This window comes from Falco rusticolus, chromosome 2 (assembly GCF_015220075.1).
Source record: "Falco rusticolus isolate bFalRus1 chromosome 2, bFalRus1.pri, whole genome shotgun sequence".
NCBI classification, from domain to species: domain Eukaryota; kingdom Metazoa; phylum Chordata; class Aves; order Falconiformes; family Falconidae; genus Falco; species Falco rusticolus.
Window position 1 is genome coordinate 88,889,253 of NC_051188.1, and position 15,435 is coordinate 88,904,687.

At 37.9% G+C, this 15,435-nt stretch overlaps 1 protein-coding gene across 4 annotated transcripts in view; it reads right to left on the reverse strand.

The window, feature by feature from the left end:
• Positions 1 to 830: 830 nt before the first annotated feature.
• Positions 831 to 15,435, reverse strand: part of PDK3 (pyruvate dehydrogenase kinase 3) — a 56,323-nt gene continuing 41,718 nt past the window's right edge. For 3 of the 4 annotated variants that reach the window (XM_037377126.1, XM_037377125.1, XM_037377128.1), the window contains 6 exons: positions 13,316 to 13,393; positions 11,073 to 11,149; positions 9,844 to 9,945; positions 9,146 to 9,256; positions 3,631 to 3,744; positions 831 to 2,589 (listed from right to left, as the gene is read on the reverse strand). In XM_037377126.1, the coding sequence (XP_037233023.1) occupies positions 2,446 to 2,589; positions 3,631 to 3,744; positions 9,146 to 9,256; positions 9,844 to 9,945; positions 11,073 to 11,149; positions 13,316 to 13,393 (626 nt within the window). In that variant the 3' untranslated portion in view covers positions 831 to 2,445. The remainder of the gene's footprint in view (positions 2,590 to 3,630; positions 3,745 to 9,145; positions 9,257 to 9,843; positions 9,946 to 11,072; positions 11,150 to 13,315; positions 13,394 to 15,435) is intronic. The other variant, XM_037377127.1, reaches the window with a different exon arrangement.

Sequence of the window (15,435 nt, forward strand, 5' to 3'; positions counted from 1 at the left end):
TCCTTTCTGTTCCCTCTCCATGTGTAAGAATACAGCCAAAAAGGAGCACCAGGTCAGGATTTGCTACTTCAAAATATGATTTCTAACAAAAGCTGAAACTCAGCTACTTACACAAACTATCTTATTCCTTGGAATGTTTTAGGTAATGTTCTAGGAAAAACTGACCACACTCTAGTCTGAAAATCACAAATTTCTATTTTTAAGCAAGCCCTACTCTGCAATTACTAGAAAACATACACAACTTGAATTTAAAAAAACAGTAAGAAGTTATGAGCAAGGGCAGAAGTGACTGAATTTTAGTAGATGTGACTTCCTGCTGGTGTTTCAGTCAAACCACGCTCCGATTTCATCCCAGCAGCAGAGCTGTATCGCTCGTACAGCAATTTGCCTTCTCTGCAGCAGTGCCTGCAAGTCACGGGAAATGATTGCTCTGGAGGCCACAGGCGTTACACCCTCACCGTGCCACGTAAAGGTCCCCTCGCCAGGGTCAAATGAGTCTGGTTCAGGAAGAGAAGAGGACAGCCCCATCGGCACACTCCCTCTTCCTACCTGCTGCAGAGCAGGCTCAGAAGGGCACCGCTTACCAGCTCACGAGTCAGACAGCCTTCAGCAGCTGCCCCAGCGCCTCCACCTCTGAACGCTATGGTAGCACTCGCAGACACACGTATGAGAGCGTCAAAACAATGTGGTGCACCACCACGATGTATCCGTGCACTGTAGGGAAGACCACAGAACCTCAGGCCCTGCAAACTCATGAACTGTTCACATACAAATTCCCGAACTGACTGTAACAGATAAAAGTTTGCAAGGTAAGGACTCCGACTCTTCAGTCACGGGGCTATATGAAGTTTATTGCTCAAAGCACTTTGGAATCCCCTGATGAAATGTGCTACTTAAGTGCAAAGTACTATCATTAAGTCAAACTAAGATTTTTGTTTTAAAAATATCTAGGAATTTCTCAGCATTTACCTGTTTACCTAATAGAATGGTTCTTTATAAAAATAAATAATGGGAGGACAAAAGGGACCACTCCTCCACAATTTTAGTAAACAAGTTTCATTTTTCCATGCTAAAATCTGCAGTATCTTTCAAAAAAATATCAGAACGCCTAACAGAAACTGAGGGTGCATCAGAGTTGCTTACAACTCATCTACTTTATTCCCACAACTAAGATACCACCAGAACTTCAAAATTGCACAACTTTTTCTGAAAGGCCGTAGTATCAGAAACAGTATTTGGCAAAGACTTGGTGAAGAACGGTTTCCTAATAGTTAGCAATAATCTTTACAATAAATTTAAGGGGAAATATTTAGGTTTTATTCTTTGATTTTTTTTTCCCTTAAATCATGTGCCAGCTGTGTTTTGTCCCTCCCATTTCTACAATATTTCCAGTTTCATGTATTTAGATCAATGACACTTTCCAAAAGCTGGTGTACAACATCTTTATATACACTACAAGTTCAGATTACCAGACTATAGTCAGACATTGAATATATAAATAACTTTGCAAACTATTTACAGGTTTTAAATTGATCAGGTTCCAAGCAACCAACACTCTTAAGGCAATTCATTTGTATCACTGGCTGTGTGGCCCTTCAGCATCTCTCCCCTCCCCAATCCCCCCCAAATGATAGGCAATAAACGTGAAATTGCATTTCTTCCTGCCCTGTATTGACAAGATTTTTTTTTCTATGGAGAGATGATCCAACTACTTATCTTTCCTCAAAACAATGAAAAATGTATAGAAATGCATTTCTGTGTTTGCGTGTCAAAAAAAAAAAATCATTAAGGTGCACACCAAGAAGTGGAAGTCCCAATGTCTTACAGCAACATAATTTCTGTATGCTCTTGACAAATGGATTTGGGAATTTGGGGGAAGCATCAATTTTTAAAGCTGCAGAACCCTTTTTAGAACTATGCATTTATAAGCTCATTAGAGACAACATCTGAAGAGCTCAAAAGGGATTTTCTGTTTATATTGACACCGTGCAATATAAAATGCAGCAAAGAGTTGATTTTCAAAGCCTATGTGTAACTACATTAGAATTTTTCTCTTACACCGTATTGCTGTTCAAGATGCTATTCACCATTTAAAGGGATTCTGCATATCTTGCCCAATCCTTACATTGGAATAAAAATTGGCCATTTCAAATTCTGTCTTTTTGTTACAACGCTTCATTCTTAAGTGCAATCACAGTGCAATCCCTTTTGTCAATGCATGACTGAAGCAACCAAGCATATTCTGGTGAAGTAGATGGGATTCACATACCAAACATGCTTAGTGCCTTCTTTTAAGTCCCAATCATCACTTTGTTCTTGGTATTTTTTCAATGCCCTGATTAGGTTCTTTGTTTAGAAGTAATTAACTACTGTGGATTTTGGAACAAAGCAGAGACTTTATACTGAATGCAGAGGTCATCCCCAACAGAGACAAAAGGTGGCAAATTATCGATTAGCTTTATATTTAGAAGCATCCCTTGGTTCACTACTAGGATTGCTCCAGTCATCTGCTTCAGGCGTGGTCTTGTAGTGTCGCCATGCTGACTTATTAAAAACAGGAAGTCTTTCAAATGATTCACTTGAAAGGGCCTACGGAAAAAAACAAAAGCAACGGTAAGATATCATTAGATACCCAGATTATACTCTGGGGAGTTCTACAGTTGCAACTTCTGCATTGAACAAGTGTTACATGTCACAGCGCTATTTTGAAAACACTTTAGTTGTGACTAATCACTCTAGCCATAGTCAAACTACTAGTCGTAGTAAAAGTTAAAAGAAAATATTAACACTTGAAAATATTACTTCTTTCCAGGGAGTGGTGTCTACAAAGATAGCAAGAAAAAAAAGTTTTGGTCAAAAACATTTGAGAGATTTGCCACCGACACAGGGCAGACAGCTTTACCGAAACATTTCACTTCAAGAAACTTGGACTCTGACGGCACGCTGACCTGTGAGGACTGATGTAGTTCAGCCCATTAACATGCCTTTTTCCTCTGAGAAAGATCATACCTTTTTCCTTCACACATACATGCACAGGATTTAACTCATCAGAAACTGAAGTTAGCACAGGATTCCACAACTCGCTTTTGCATACAGCAAGGCACAGTGGCAATGTTAAGTCAATGACCTGCATATGAGCTGTACACCATATTCTTTTAAATTTCCTGATGAAATTCAAGCAGTTAGTTTCAATCTCGAGCCCCTGAATAGCCTCAGATCTCCCAAAAAATGACAAAGGCAAAAAGGTCAAGGATTGCACAGAAAAAAGAATATGTACTAGTCAACAGTAGTCTTCTCAGTTTTACTGTGGTCAAAATTTTTAGAATCAAAAAGTACTAACCAAAATAATCTCTCATTACACAGTTATTCGAAAATTCAGCACTTATGACAGATTAACAAAACGCAAAGTTCCAACACAGGGGACAAAAAAAAAGTTAAGTAGTATTAGTGCCAGGTTAATATTTATAATCTTTGTTTTTAGCATTCTGTGTAACTGATTTAGATAAAATATAACGAAAACAGCAATTACAAATTTGAAAACATGTTGAGTGAAAGAGAAAGCTCACTTATTCAGCCTGCTATAAACAAACTGCACTGCATTACTAGCTTATAAAAGGGTCAAATTCATACCTTCAAATAAATTACAGCATCTGAACCAATGCCTTCCATTGAGTAGAGTTTAAGGTCACCTTGAAAGTACCTAGCATACAGACGAGAAATTGGCAAGCCATAGCCAAACCCAGCCTACAAAAACAAGAAAACAAAAGGAAAACCACAATGAAACGTTAAAAAAAAAGGGGCCACAGATCACTGCAATCATTTATAAAACAGAAGATACCTAAATATTAGATTTGCATGAAATTATTTTTCAACCTTTCCTTTATTACTCAGCTTACACTGTAAGCTGGTATTCAGTGGTTTCCGCCATCTCCTTTTTTCCTAGGCATAGTTTTTTAGCTTAAGTACAGAGAAAGGAAAAATATGAGAGTCCTTTGTTAGAACTACCTTGTCCATTTTGCATTTTCTCAAAGTGGCAGGTAGGTGTAACATACAGTACACACTTCCTCCGATCATCAAAGCAAACTAATAGTCTACTGCTTCCTCATTATAATTACCATTGCTGTAACACTCCGTCCTTTCTTTGGTCAAAAACCAGGTTTTTGATAGCATGGTCTTTTCTCTGCCAAGCCTGGGGTCGTTATTCTCAGATGTCTCCATGCTTCAGAGACTACACAGGAAAGCCAGCGACAACTCCGTTTACTTCACCTAGGTCCCACTATTAAGTGATCGCTGATGCCGAAGTGCAATAGCGATCAGAAGACCACTGCAGAAACTACATACAAAGCAATAAGGCAAATAACCCTCGCTGTTGTTTACCCATCTCACAGAAGAGCAGGATTCCACAGCACCGAATGATCTACTGAGGACTGAAACCCTGTACAGATCACACAATTTTCAAAGCGTAACAGACTTAACAGGTACAAAGTTTAGATTTTATATTTAAAAAACTAATATTTATAACCATAGCTACAACAAAGTCAACACTTGGCACTTTTTCCAACCCACTCTTGTCAGAAAAAGTTATAAAAAACCCGAAGCCTCCCTCACTGCAACCAGGAAGTAAGATTTTTGGTCTACACATTGACTCTTTCAGATGACTGGGTATGTACTGAGGATCACAGTGGCTGAGTATTCACCCCTGAATTTTTCAGGGCTACCCAGAGCAATAAAGGAAGGATTCCAGACACACAAGCATTTGTATATCCTTCTTTTCAAGGTAATGGAATAATACAACTTTTCCATAAGGGTGGATTACAGGGAGAATTAAGACACCTGAAGTTTTCAGAATACCAGTAAACTCATTCCATTATAGTACCTCTACAAAGGCAACCTGACAAATAGCTGAGAATCATGCCCTGAAACTTAACTGTCCTGGTTTCAGCTGGGATAGAGTTAATTTTCTTCTTAGCAGCTGGTGCAGTGCTGTGCTCTGGCTTTGGTGTGAGAACAATGTTGACAGCACACTGATGGGTTTGTCAGTCAGAGGACTGGGGGGGGGGGGCAGGGGGGCACAGGAAATTGGGAGGGGACACAGCCAGGACAGGTGACCCAAGCTAGCCAAAGAGGTATTCCATACCATACAACGTCATGCTGAGTATATAAACTGGGGAAGGAAAGAAGGGGGGGACATCCGGCATTATGGCATTTGTCTTCCCGAGTAACCGTTACGTGTGATGGAGCCCAGCTTCCCTGGGGATGGCTGAACACCTGCCCGCCCACGGGAAGTGGTGAATGGATTCCTTGTTTTGTTTTGCTTGCATGTGCGGCTTTTGCTTTGCCTACTGAGTTGTTCTTATCTCAACCCTTGAGTTTCACATTCCTCCTCCCCATCCCTCTGCGTGAGGGGGTGTCAGCAATCGAGTGGCTGCGTGGTGCTTGGTTGCCGGCTGGGGTTAAACCACGACAAAAATCAAAGACGCAAAATGATACAAGAAAGAAAAGGCCAATGAGGAGGACTTGGAAGCATTATACACAGCTAACAGGTAGTATCACTTTATAGGAAATCTCTTGAGGGAGGGGTGAACATTGAAGACCTTTGTACTACACCGTCCATCACAAATTCTCTTGCTGTCACATCTACTGTCTCTACAGTATCCTTTGACCTCTTTGCCTTGTTTTTACAGAAGTCTAAATTTAGTGATCTTAAACTGATTACAGATGCTCACTCAGTTCTTCAGAGCAGAATGAGAAACAGAAATGACAAAGATGCTCTTTTCTACTCACACCCCTTGTCACAGTCATTAGTGTCCATTTCCACAGCTGAAACAGTTGCTCGGCTGCACTTTTTCAAACAGTATGATTTAAAAAACTTAATTCTCAAAGACTGCCATTAGAGGCACTTGCATCACTTTCAAACATCTGGTCTTGAAAGTAGATGCATTTCTTTTTTAAACTCTAAAAACCGGAAGCTATTGGACTGCCTTAGAACCAAAAAAAAAAATTTCTGAAAGCTGACTTTTCTGAAGACTAGACAATAAATACAACGCACAAATTAAAAAGCACAGCAACCAAAAGGCAAATTGTACATAGTACATACTCTCCAGGAACAGCTCAAGTAAAGGGCAGTACCAAGCAATCCTGAAAACACATTATACTTTCCTCTCTCCAGAATTACTCCTTAAAACCCATACCCAGATTCTGTTTGCCTCCTGCTCCTTCCAGGAAAATCTTTTTACGCTCTGTGCTAGCCCACGTAATTATTTCATACTGCCCTCTTCCAAAAATTTCCTGTCAGTCTCTTCTCTACACGATCTTCAGAGTATTTTCCAGAACAGATAACTTATAAGAAATACGAAGGCAACAGGTCCCAGATGAGTATCCTGTTAAGATGACACCTTGCAAAAAGTCTATTTTGCAAAAGACAATTAACAACCAGAAATTACTACATCGACCTGTGCTTGACCTAGAGGACACAATACAGTCAACGTTGGGACACCTACCTTGAGAAAAGGGAAAGCTTTTTAGAGCAAATTTCACAAAGTATTACAGTTATGCATTACACAAACAGAAAATTATTAGATTTGTGTTACTAGTCTATACAGGTTTCATTAAACTTAATTTAAGCCATGTTTCTCCCACTATAAAGAAATGCTGCCAGAGAAAGAATCATTAAATTATCTAAGAAAACCTAATTATCATTAAACATTACCACGTGTTTCTAATGTTTCCACTGTATGTACAGCAGCACAGAAGAACACAAGACCTCTCAGAATGTGAATGCTGCCATGGCAACATGGATTCTCAGCTGTTTTTAAACAACATTTGCAATGACAGTGAGAAAGGTCTTTCACCAATCAACAGAAAGATCCCTCTCGTCCACTCCCCAAGTCCATGAAGGTTTCGTAAATGAGACAGGGGAGCACGTAACAAGGGGAGGGAGTGTTAGAACAGAAAAATATGTCTATTTACACTGCAGTTTAATTCTGAATATTATTTAAGTCTAGAACAGCACAAGCACAGACCTATCTACTTTTTGGAGCACTGTAATTAAGTGGCTTGGTCTTTGGCACCAAGCAATAAAGCAACTCTCCTTCTACAAGGACTTCAAAGAGGATTTATGCAGAATCTTTCTGCTGAAGGATTTTTATTTGTAGCCTGACATACAAATTGGTTTTATAACTGGATCTGGGCCGTAATACATAACATATCAAGCTTCACTGCTAATTCCTTTTTCCTCTTAGTGGAAAGATATGCTATAGACTCCCAGCTCTTGACTTTCTTCTATCTCCGCACACATCTAAATAAGAGAGCTTAACAACTCTTCTCAACATTCAGTCACGTACAGGCATCAGTCAGACTCACAGGGCAAAACCTGCCAGGTTCACAAGAGAGGGGGATACTTTGCAGGTCTGACTAGAGTGACAGATTGAAGAGGAAAACAAGGCCTGAAAACAGTAGAAGAATACTAAGTATAAATTCCACAGAATCACAGTAAGTGGTCTTGAATAGGAGGAAATAAACACAGGAATGCATTGCTAAAGATGCATGGGGAATAAAAAGGAAAAAATAGCATCAATCCTAAGATGAACACATTTTCCAATCAGAAAGCCACAAAAAGAAGAGACATTTTAATAGTGAATACAACTAGTAATCAAGGTGTAAGTTTATAGTGAGAACAAGTTTCAGGAAATCCTTGTAGGATGATATAGTAAATTGCTGATCAAAAGCAAGACAGAACAAAGGCAGATTATGAATAAAAAAAGATTCTACCATTCATGACAAAGAAAAACGTTTATATTTGAATTAAGGCCTGTTCCCTATCACTCATCCCATTCAAGCTGATTTTCTGTGAAACATCGAAAGTTTGAAACATATTACTAAGATGTGTTGTAGAGGTAGGAGCTGTCAAGGATTAATACCAAGTCAATGCAGATAAAAAACTGGGTTTCACACCTACTGCAGTGGCATCAAACACTGGTAAAAAACAATGCAATGCATTTAGGTGCCACAATGTTATGAACTATGGACGAGGACAGTACCATAAAGACTTTCTGCTAAAATTCTGAAAGGAAATTTATTCTCTCTGAACCACTCTTAACTGGTTTCACCTTCAGTTCACTGTTAATTATTTTATACCAGAAATACTCTTTGCATCACATTTTATTAGCTGGTTGGAGGCACTTCAAGCACAGAAGTATCAGCAGAAAAAGAAATAACCTTAAGAACACGCTAGATGAGCATGTTCCTAAATAGGGAAAGGAAATTTCTCAAAGAATCAACTTTTTCTTGATATGCTTGAAGATAAAGAATTGCAATAGAGTAATAGAGAACAAAGATGAGAAGATGCAAGAATACAATATCAGTATGGATCCACTTAAAGCTAGTCAAATGCAACAGTAGCTATATCATTTTTGTCACAATGAGCCGATATATAATTTAATAATTTAGAAATATTATTTCAAAAAATCATGCTTGCTAAAAGAATCTATGGATTCAACACTCAAATAATTCCCTGCTTAGAAAAAACTATGAGGAAGTTTTGTTTGTTTGAAATCTGACCCTGATACATCTCAGAAGGGAGTATCACATGAGGTATTTCCAGCTGAACAGGAATATACCAGAAGTGTTCATATCACATGCAGGTTTCAAAATTATTTTTTTTAAAAAAGGTGGTTTTAAGTCCTTCACTTATATAAAAGTAATTTAAGAACTTGAATATAAGCTTGTTTATTACTAGGAGGTGTTTCTCACATGCTATAATTCCAACAGTGTGGCTGACCTTTTCAATACATCAATTATAGGAAACAGATATAATTTACAAACAAAAGAGAAGCTCATTAGGTTATCCACCTTCTCAGTAATACAGCACTAAAAATCCTGTCCATTAACCTGTGAAAATATCGTGCTTCTGTAGACATGCTTGTGTCCAAGAATATAATGTCAAGACAAAGAAAAGCAATTTTCTATTCCAAAGACTATGCAATGATAACAGAACCCATTTTCTCTTTGTATGTTTACCTGCATAGACTTGCTAATGATAAACAATTTCTTCAGTGGAAGACCTGATCCAGTAGATTGCAGTGAATGTAAACATACATCCAGAGTGATCCAAAGGGACATTTAAATACATATTGCAATTGCTTACCAAAGGCACAGCTCTTGAGGGCTCCAAACTAGGCCTGGGTGCTGTTGAGTACATGTAGTTAAACAATCTGTCTATTTTTCTTAAAGGTACACCTCCACCTTGATCACTTATCTAAGGAATAAAAAGACTTTTAAACATTATGTTCTGAAAAAAAACTCTGCAAAACTCAAGCAGCATTATCTAAGTGACTTCAGAGATACTAAAGGAGCAGCTAAGAACTCTGTCTACTCTGGAGAAAAGGAGGCTGAGGGCTGACCTCGCTGTGCTCTGCAGCTTCCTGAGGAGGGGAAATGGAGAGAGAGGTGCTGATCTCCTCTCCCTGGGATCCAGTGACAGGACATGAAGGAATGGTTCAAAGCGGCATCAGAGGAGGTTCAGACTGGACATCGGGAACATTTCTTTACAAACAGGGTGGTCAAACACTGGAACAGGCTTCCTAGAGGGGTGGTCAATGTCCCATGGCTGTCAGTGTTTAAGAGGCATTTTGACAATGCCCTTAATCCAGCCCTGGAGTGGTCAGGCAGCTGGACTAGATGATCTCTGTAGGTCCTTTCCAACCGAAAATACTCTATTCTAACAAATACAAAGCAAGTATAAGAAGCGATACAGTAATTTGCCTTTTTGCTTTTTCAAATTACAAGTCATACTATGCTAAACCTAGCAGGTTTGTAAGCTGCGTATTATTTTTAAGCATTTACCTTAATAGATAGATCTTCTTTCCCCAAAGTGACTAAGGTTTTGATCGATGGATAGCCTTCTCTCTTACCTTCATGTAATTCCACTGTAGCTCTCATTGAATTCTGAAGACAAAAGAAAAAAATGTCTCTTTGATTCTAACTTCATCATACATGCTTTTTGTCCTACATTTCTATACAAGATGGAAACGGCTGTATTTAAACAAGTTTAAGAAGTGCATTACAGTCAATGAATTGTCCAGTTAAACTTTTACATCAGAACTCCATTATACATACTTTTATCTATTTTTTACTGTGTGAAATCAATTAATATGCGTGTGTGTGTATATGTATGTCTGTATAAAGGATGACAACATCCTTCACCCTCCGCCTTGCAGAACACCAACAGTGATGTTCACCTCTGAGAACAAGCTTTGATTTTCTCAGTCTGGGTAACGTAATTGCTAAGTTATGATAAAGTCAGACAGATAGATGGCAACTATTAACAGAGCTTCCACTGCCAGTCCTTCCACAGCTACAACTTACTGGTTTCATAGTGTTTCATGACTGGAACCAAAACATACCTACCAGTAGTGCACAAATTCTCATCTGTTCTGCACTGGAACTAATGTTACAAATGACAAAACAGGGAAGATTTAAATGAACAATACTTGGAAAATGTCAGAAATCAAACCCAAAATACCATTATTTGGGAAAAGTTTATCTCTGACCAAATGCATTTTCCCCCCTGATTTTCTTGTGTTAACCTGCACGGCCTAAAGACCACCTATCTATTTGAAAGCAATCGATAGCTCTTACCCACTCCATTTTCATTGTTGTTCCAACAAAAATAAAACCAAAACAAAGCATGTAATTGACACTATTCAAGGATATGGGCTGTTTTCACAATAGACATTGATCCTAACTAGTCCTCAAATAAGCAATAAAGCAGCAAGCTTATGAAAACTGCAAGGTAAAAAAATAATCATTGCAAAAACAGACTATCATGAGTGTTTTAAAGTTAAATCAGCTGCAAAAGCACAAAAGGAGAAGTGGAAAAACACAGAAATCTCAAGTACACAAGGGCATGAGAGGGCTGTAAGCCTTGCTTTCAACCCTTTCCACTTGTTTAAGAATAAACGTAGGAAAGGAAAACTGAAATAACATTTAACAGCTGTAAATGAAAAGAATCTTAATTTCAACAGTAATGTAAGTTCACAAACCCCTTCGAAATATTAACACGTGCAACCTACCTTGAATAACTCAAACAACATATGAAACAAGTGAGAAGGTACATAGACTACTTGAATAGGCTTGTTTGGAGCTTTAGCTAAAAAAAAAAAAAAAGAAGAGCCAAATTATTATATTTTTTTTAAAACAGTATTTTGCATAATTTCTATCTACAGGAATAACATGAAACTGTAGGAAAAGACAAGTATGTAAGCATGTTTTCATTTTGAAAGTGCAAGATTATGTTTTTACTTCATGGAACTAGATTTCAGTTACTGCTATATCCTGAAATAACAAATTCTAATGATGATTTTCAAAGATATCTATGTCAGCAGACTGTTTAGATATGAAACTTCACTAAAGCAGTGGTTGGTTTCATACTGACAACGTATGGTAAGTAAGAGAACTTTCCCATTTAACTGGGAAATTCCTTTTCTTAACACAAACTATATTTAAGCATAACATTTGCTGCACAAAAAGGTTCTTACACTTAAAATTCACTGTTTAAGCTATTCTAAAAACTATGTATTTTCCCATAATTAAAACATATAAAATGTAAAGTGTTACTAAAAATTTTCAAAAATATATTTCAGACAATATTAGAGTTTTCTTAATCCAAACCATAACTGAATTGTTTGTCTGCTGTTGTCCTGTTGTTAGTATTTTGGCTGAGGTGTATGGCTTGGCACAGCTCTGTATGTAGAGTGCTAACTGATTTGGCAGGAAATAACAGAGCCGCATTTAATACATTCCAGGACAGTTTCGGTGCTGAAGATGCAACCATCCCTGAACACTGAAATATCTACTGGCATTAAATTATAGAGTCACAGTTTGTCAGACTCAGCAGCAGTTCAGATTGAAGAAAAATCCTGAAATGTCTGTTTCATAAATTGCAGGAAGATACAAACATGCACACAGAACACATCAACTTCATCCTTTTTGGCACTGAGGGTTGATAATACTAGCTATTATTTTAAGATACACAATAGGGAAAACTCTTCAGAAAAGACCACCAAAACAATGCTCTGCATATTTAGTTGCAAGGCAACTTGCTGTTTTATTACATTAATTTTGTCAGTCCATACTCCAGTTCTCTTATGCATCACTAAAACCAAGGTTGACCAATTTGTACTCACTTGAGGCACAGAGTACGCACAGAAAACATTGTTGCTCTTGTGAGGTAATTTGCAAAGTCACTTTCCTCATGTTGATAATCTAGTTTAAAAGGAAGCCAGTATTTTTTTCCTCACATTTTTAATAAGATCCAGCAACTTGTTTTCTCTACTGTTGCATCTTTTCACTTAGGCCTTCAAATGAATTTTGCAGTCATTCCTCTGCTGCAGCACTCAGTACTTTTAGCTCTAAAAATCACTCAGTGTGGGAACGGGGAAGGTTGGGCCCTTTGGTTTTGGGAGAGGGGGCTGGTAGAGATGCATCAGCATTGACAATATCACTTTGTTTAGAGAAGTATTTCCACAATACTTTAAGCAACACGTGTTCCCATATATCATACACTCCATTTTGAGTGTTACCTATTTCTGAGACTTTTTAAATTCCCTGTTGGAGTCTGAAAACATCTTAGTCTTATGTTTGGAGAGCTGTCCCAAGTTTGTGAGAGGATCACTCAAAACAATTTATTCTTTTAACTTAAAAAAGACAACTTACCTTTTGTCAATAGAAATTATGAACAAAAATCAGTCCATACACTGACAAGGACTGTCTCATCAATTTCACAGCATCCAAGCCTTATCTTTCCAATCAACTTGAAATAATGTTCATGTGAGAAGTTTACGATAGGACTTACAAGATAAGAGCATGGAAACAAATGTCTAATTTTGCCATCTTACACAGAAAAGCTTACCGCTGGTGCAGAGACTGACAGCGGAATTTATAAACATACTTCAAAATGAAGCAAATTTCAGCTTTTTTTAAAGATTAGTTAGAAGACAGGCATGTTTCCTTCCCAATTATGAGGATTCTTGATCACCTTATTTTCCTTTAAGTAACAGCAAATTCAGCAGATAGCACTCTGCATTCAGCATCAAGAAGTAGATGTGCCATGATGATAAACTGTAATTCTGGTGCCCATGCGGACACGTAAGAAAAGTAAATCTGCATATAGCACTGCAGAGTTCTAATCGTAACTTACAGTTAACAAAACTAGAAATCGCTGATGTTACAAATGTTGCTTTTTTTTGTTTTGTTTTTGTGTTGTTTTGTTTTTTTTACATACATCACTTAAATGGGAAACTAATTGCACAATTACCATTGAATTCTTCAACTTCCAGATCAGGCGCCACCAGATAGTACTGTTCGCATAACATCTTAGCTGTCTCATAAGCATCTACAAAACAACAGAACATTGACTTATCAAATACATCTAGAGTTGTCTAGCAAAACTCATCCTGTACGTGAAAGACTACAAGCAGAACACTCATTTTAGTAACTAAAGTATGAAACCAGTATCCATTCTGCTCCATTTTTCTGTGTGCTTATAGCCCATTTGCCAAGAAAGGGCAAATTCTATTTAAAACTCTAAGCAGATTACTAGAGAGAAGCTATTTTTTGTCTTTTTTCAGGGCTTGAAAAACAGAGAGTATAATCTTAGGCTGACCATAATATGTACTTATTTGTCATGTCCTGATCACACTGTAATGTTTGTTCTTTCCAACTCAAATAAAAAAAAAGGATGACATTGCAACCATAAATTCAGTTTTTCTAAACACAATACTGTTTACAATACTTGATTTTTCAAGGTCTTTTGAGGGGAAAGCTGGAATCATTAAGATTCTTCATTCCTTCCTACTGAACAAAAAAAAGAAAGCCTCCTCGTAATCCAAATCAGGCTTGACGTATTGTCAAAACACAGCAAGAAAATTTAAGTCACCTCTTGTTTGAAAGATTTCTTAGTAGCTTAAATATTCACTGGTACCTCATTTGCAAAAATTTTAGAGACAAGCAGCAAGTCTTAAAGAGAAGCTATAAACTTGATGTTCTAACCACATTGCTTCGGCTACTTTAAAAGTGGCTTACTCATAATAAACATGAGCTAAAAGCAAGCAGATAAACAGATGGGCAGTTCTGTAAGCAGAGAGAAACTTGCTAAGATACCATAAGAATTGCATTTGACCTCACCCTACATGTACCTTCTTCCTCCTGCCCAAAGTGACACTACTGCCAAGTCACTGCCAAGACTCAGAGCTATGTGACAAGCACAAAGAAAGTAAAATCACTGGTTTCCAGAAAGGGCTAGTTACCTGTAATTGTCCTCCTTCAAGATGCCTACAGAAATAATCTATAATGTCCCGTTATCTGAAAAAAAATTTCTACCAGTTTTTCTGGCATCTGCAGGGCTGGATGTATCACACAACACTAACACAAATGCTGCTTGAGGTCTAGTAAAATGGAGCTAATCAACACTGGAAATGTTCCCAGGACTTGACCAAGAACATCTCATAAAATCAGCTATTCATAGGAATCTTATGCCAAGATGGTCAGCTCCAAAGACTTTCTAAAACAGTCCTGTCATTAACACAATAAAATGTGTCCTAGTAAAAAGATCAAAATCCCATTTAATATCCAAAGCTGTACAAAGAACCTCAGCCTGGTATGTGCATAATTTAGGAAAAAAGATGCTGGAATACGTAGACTTAATCACGTCAGAACTTCTGATGGTCTTGGCAGTAACCCTGTGCTTTAATAGAAAGGGGTGCAAGAAGCACAGCCACAATATTGGCTCAGTTATCAAAAGCTGAAGATAGCAATGTTCCACCTACATGGAAAAAGGAATACAATAGCACATTTCAAAGAGTTTCCACATCACAGAAGTGAAAACCAGGTAGGGATCCAGGGGACAGGTGTTGGGATTCTTATTGCAGCGAAAAACTTCAAGGCCTCTAAAAAGCAAACCAATAACTGCATGGGAATAACCCAAAAGCCCTCAGTACACAGATGTGGAGCAGACAGTCACTACGCAAACCTTGAGAGAACAAAGAGGCTCTGAATAAATCAATTTAGCCTACCTAAATTTAATGTAGAACTCTCATCCATTTTCAGGAAGCAGCCACCTTACCACCCTCGAGATGAACGGGAATACACTATAACTTCATGATCTAGTAAAACATCCATCCATGAGCAAAACAGTGTCAGACAGACTCTGTGCAGTCTCACATTTTACCTTCCTTTAAAAGCCAACTCTTTGACAGAGTCCTAAGTCTTTAGAAGAGACTGCAGAGTTCATAGCAGGCTTTATGTCATGGCTGAAGGCAGGCAGCAACAGGAGTGAAGGATCTATTAGTACATCTAAAATCCTTACTCCAGGAACAAGCCTGCATTTGTTGTCAGCTCAAAATACTTACTGTAGGATAGTCAGCGAGATACCAAGAC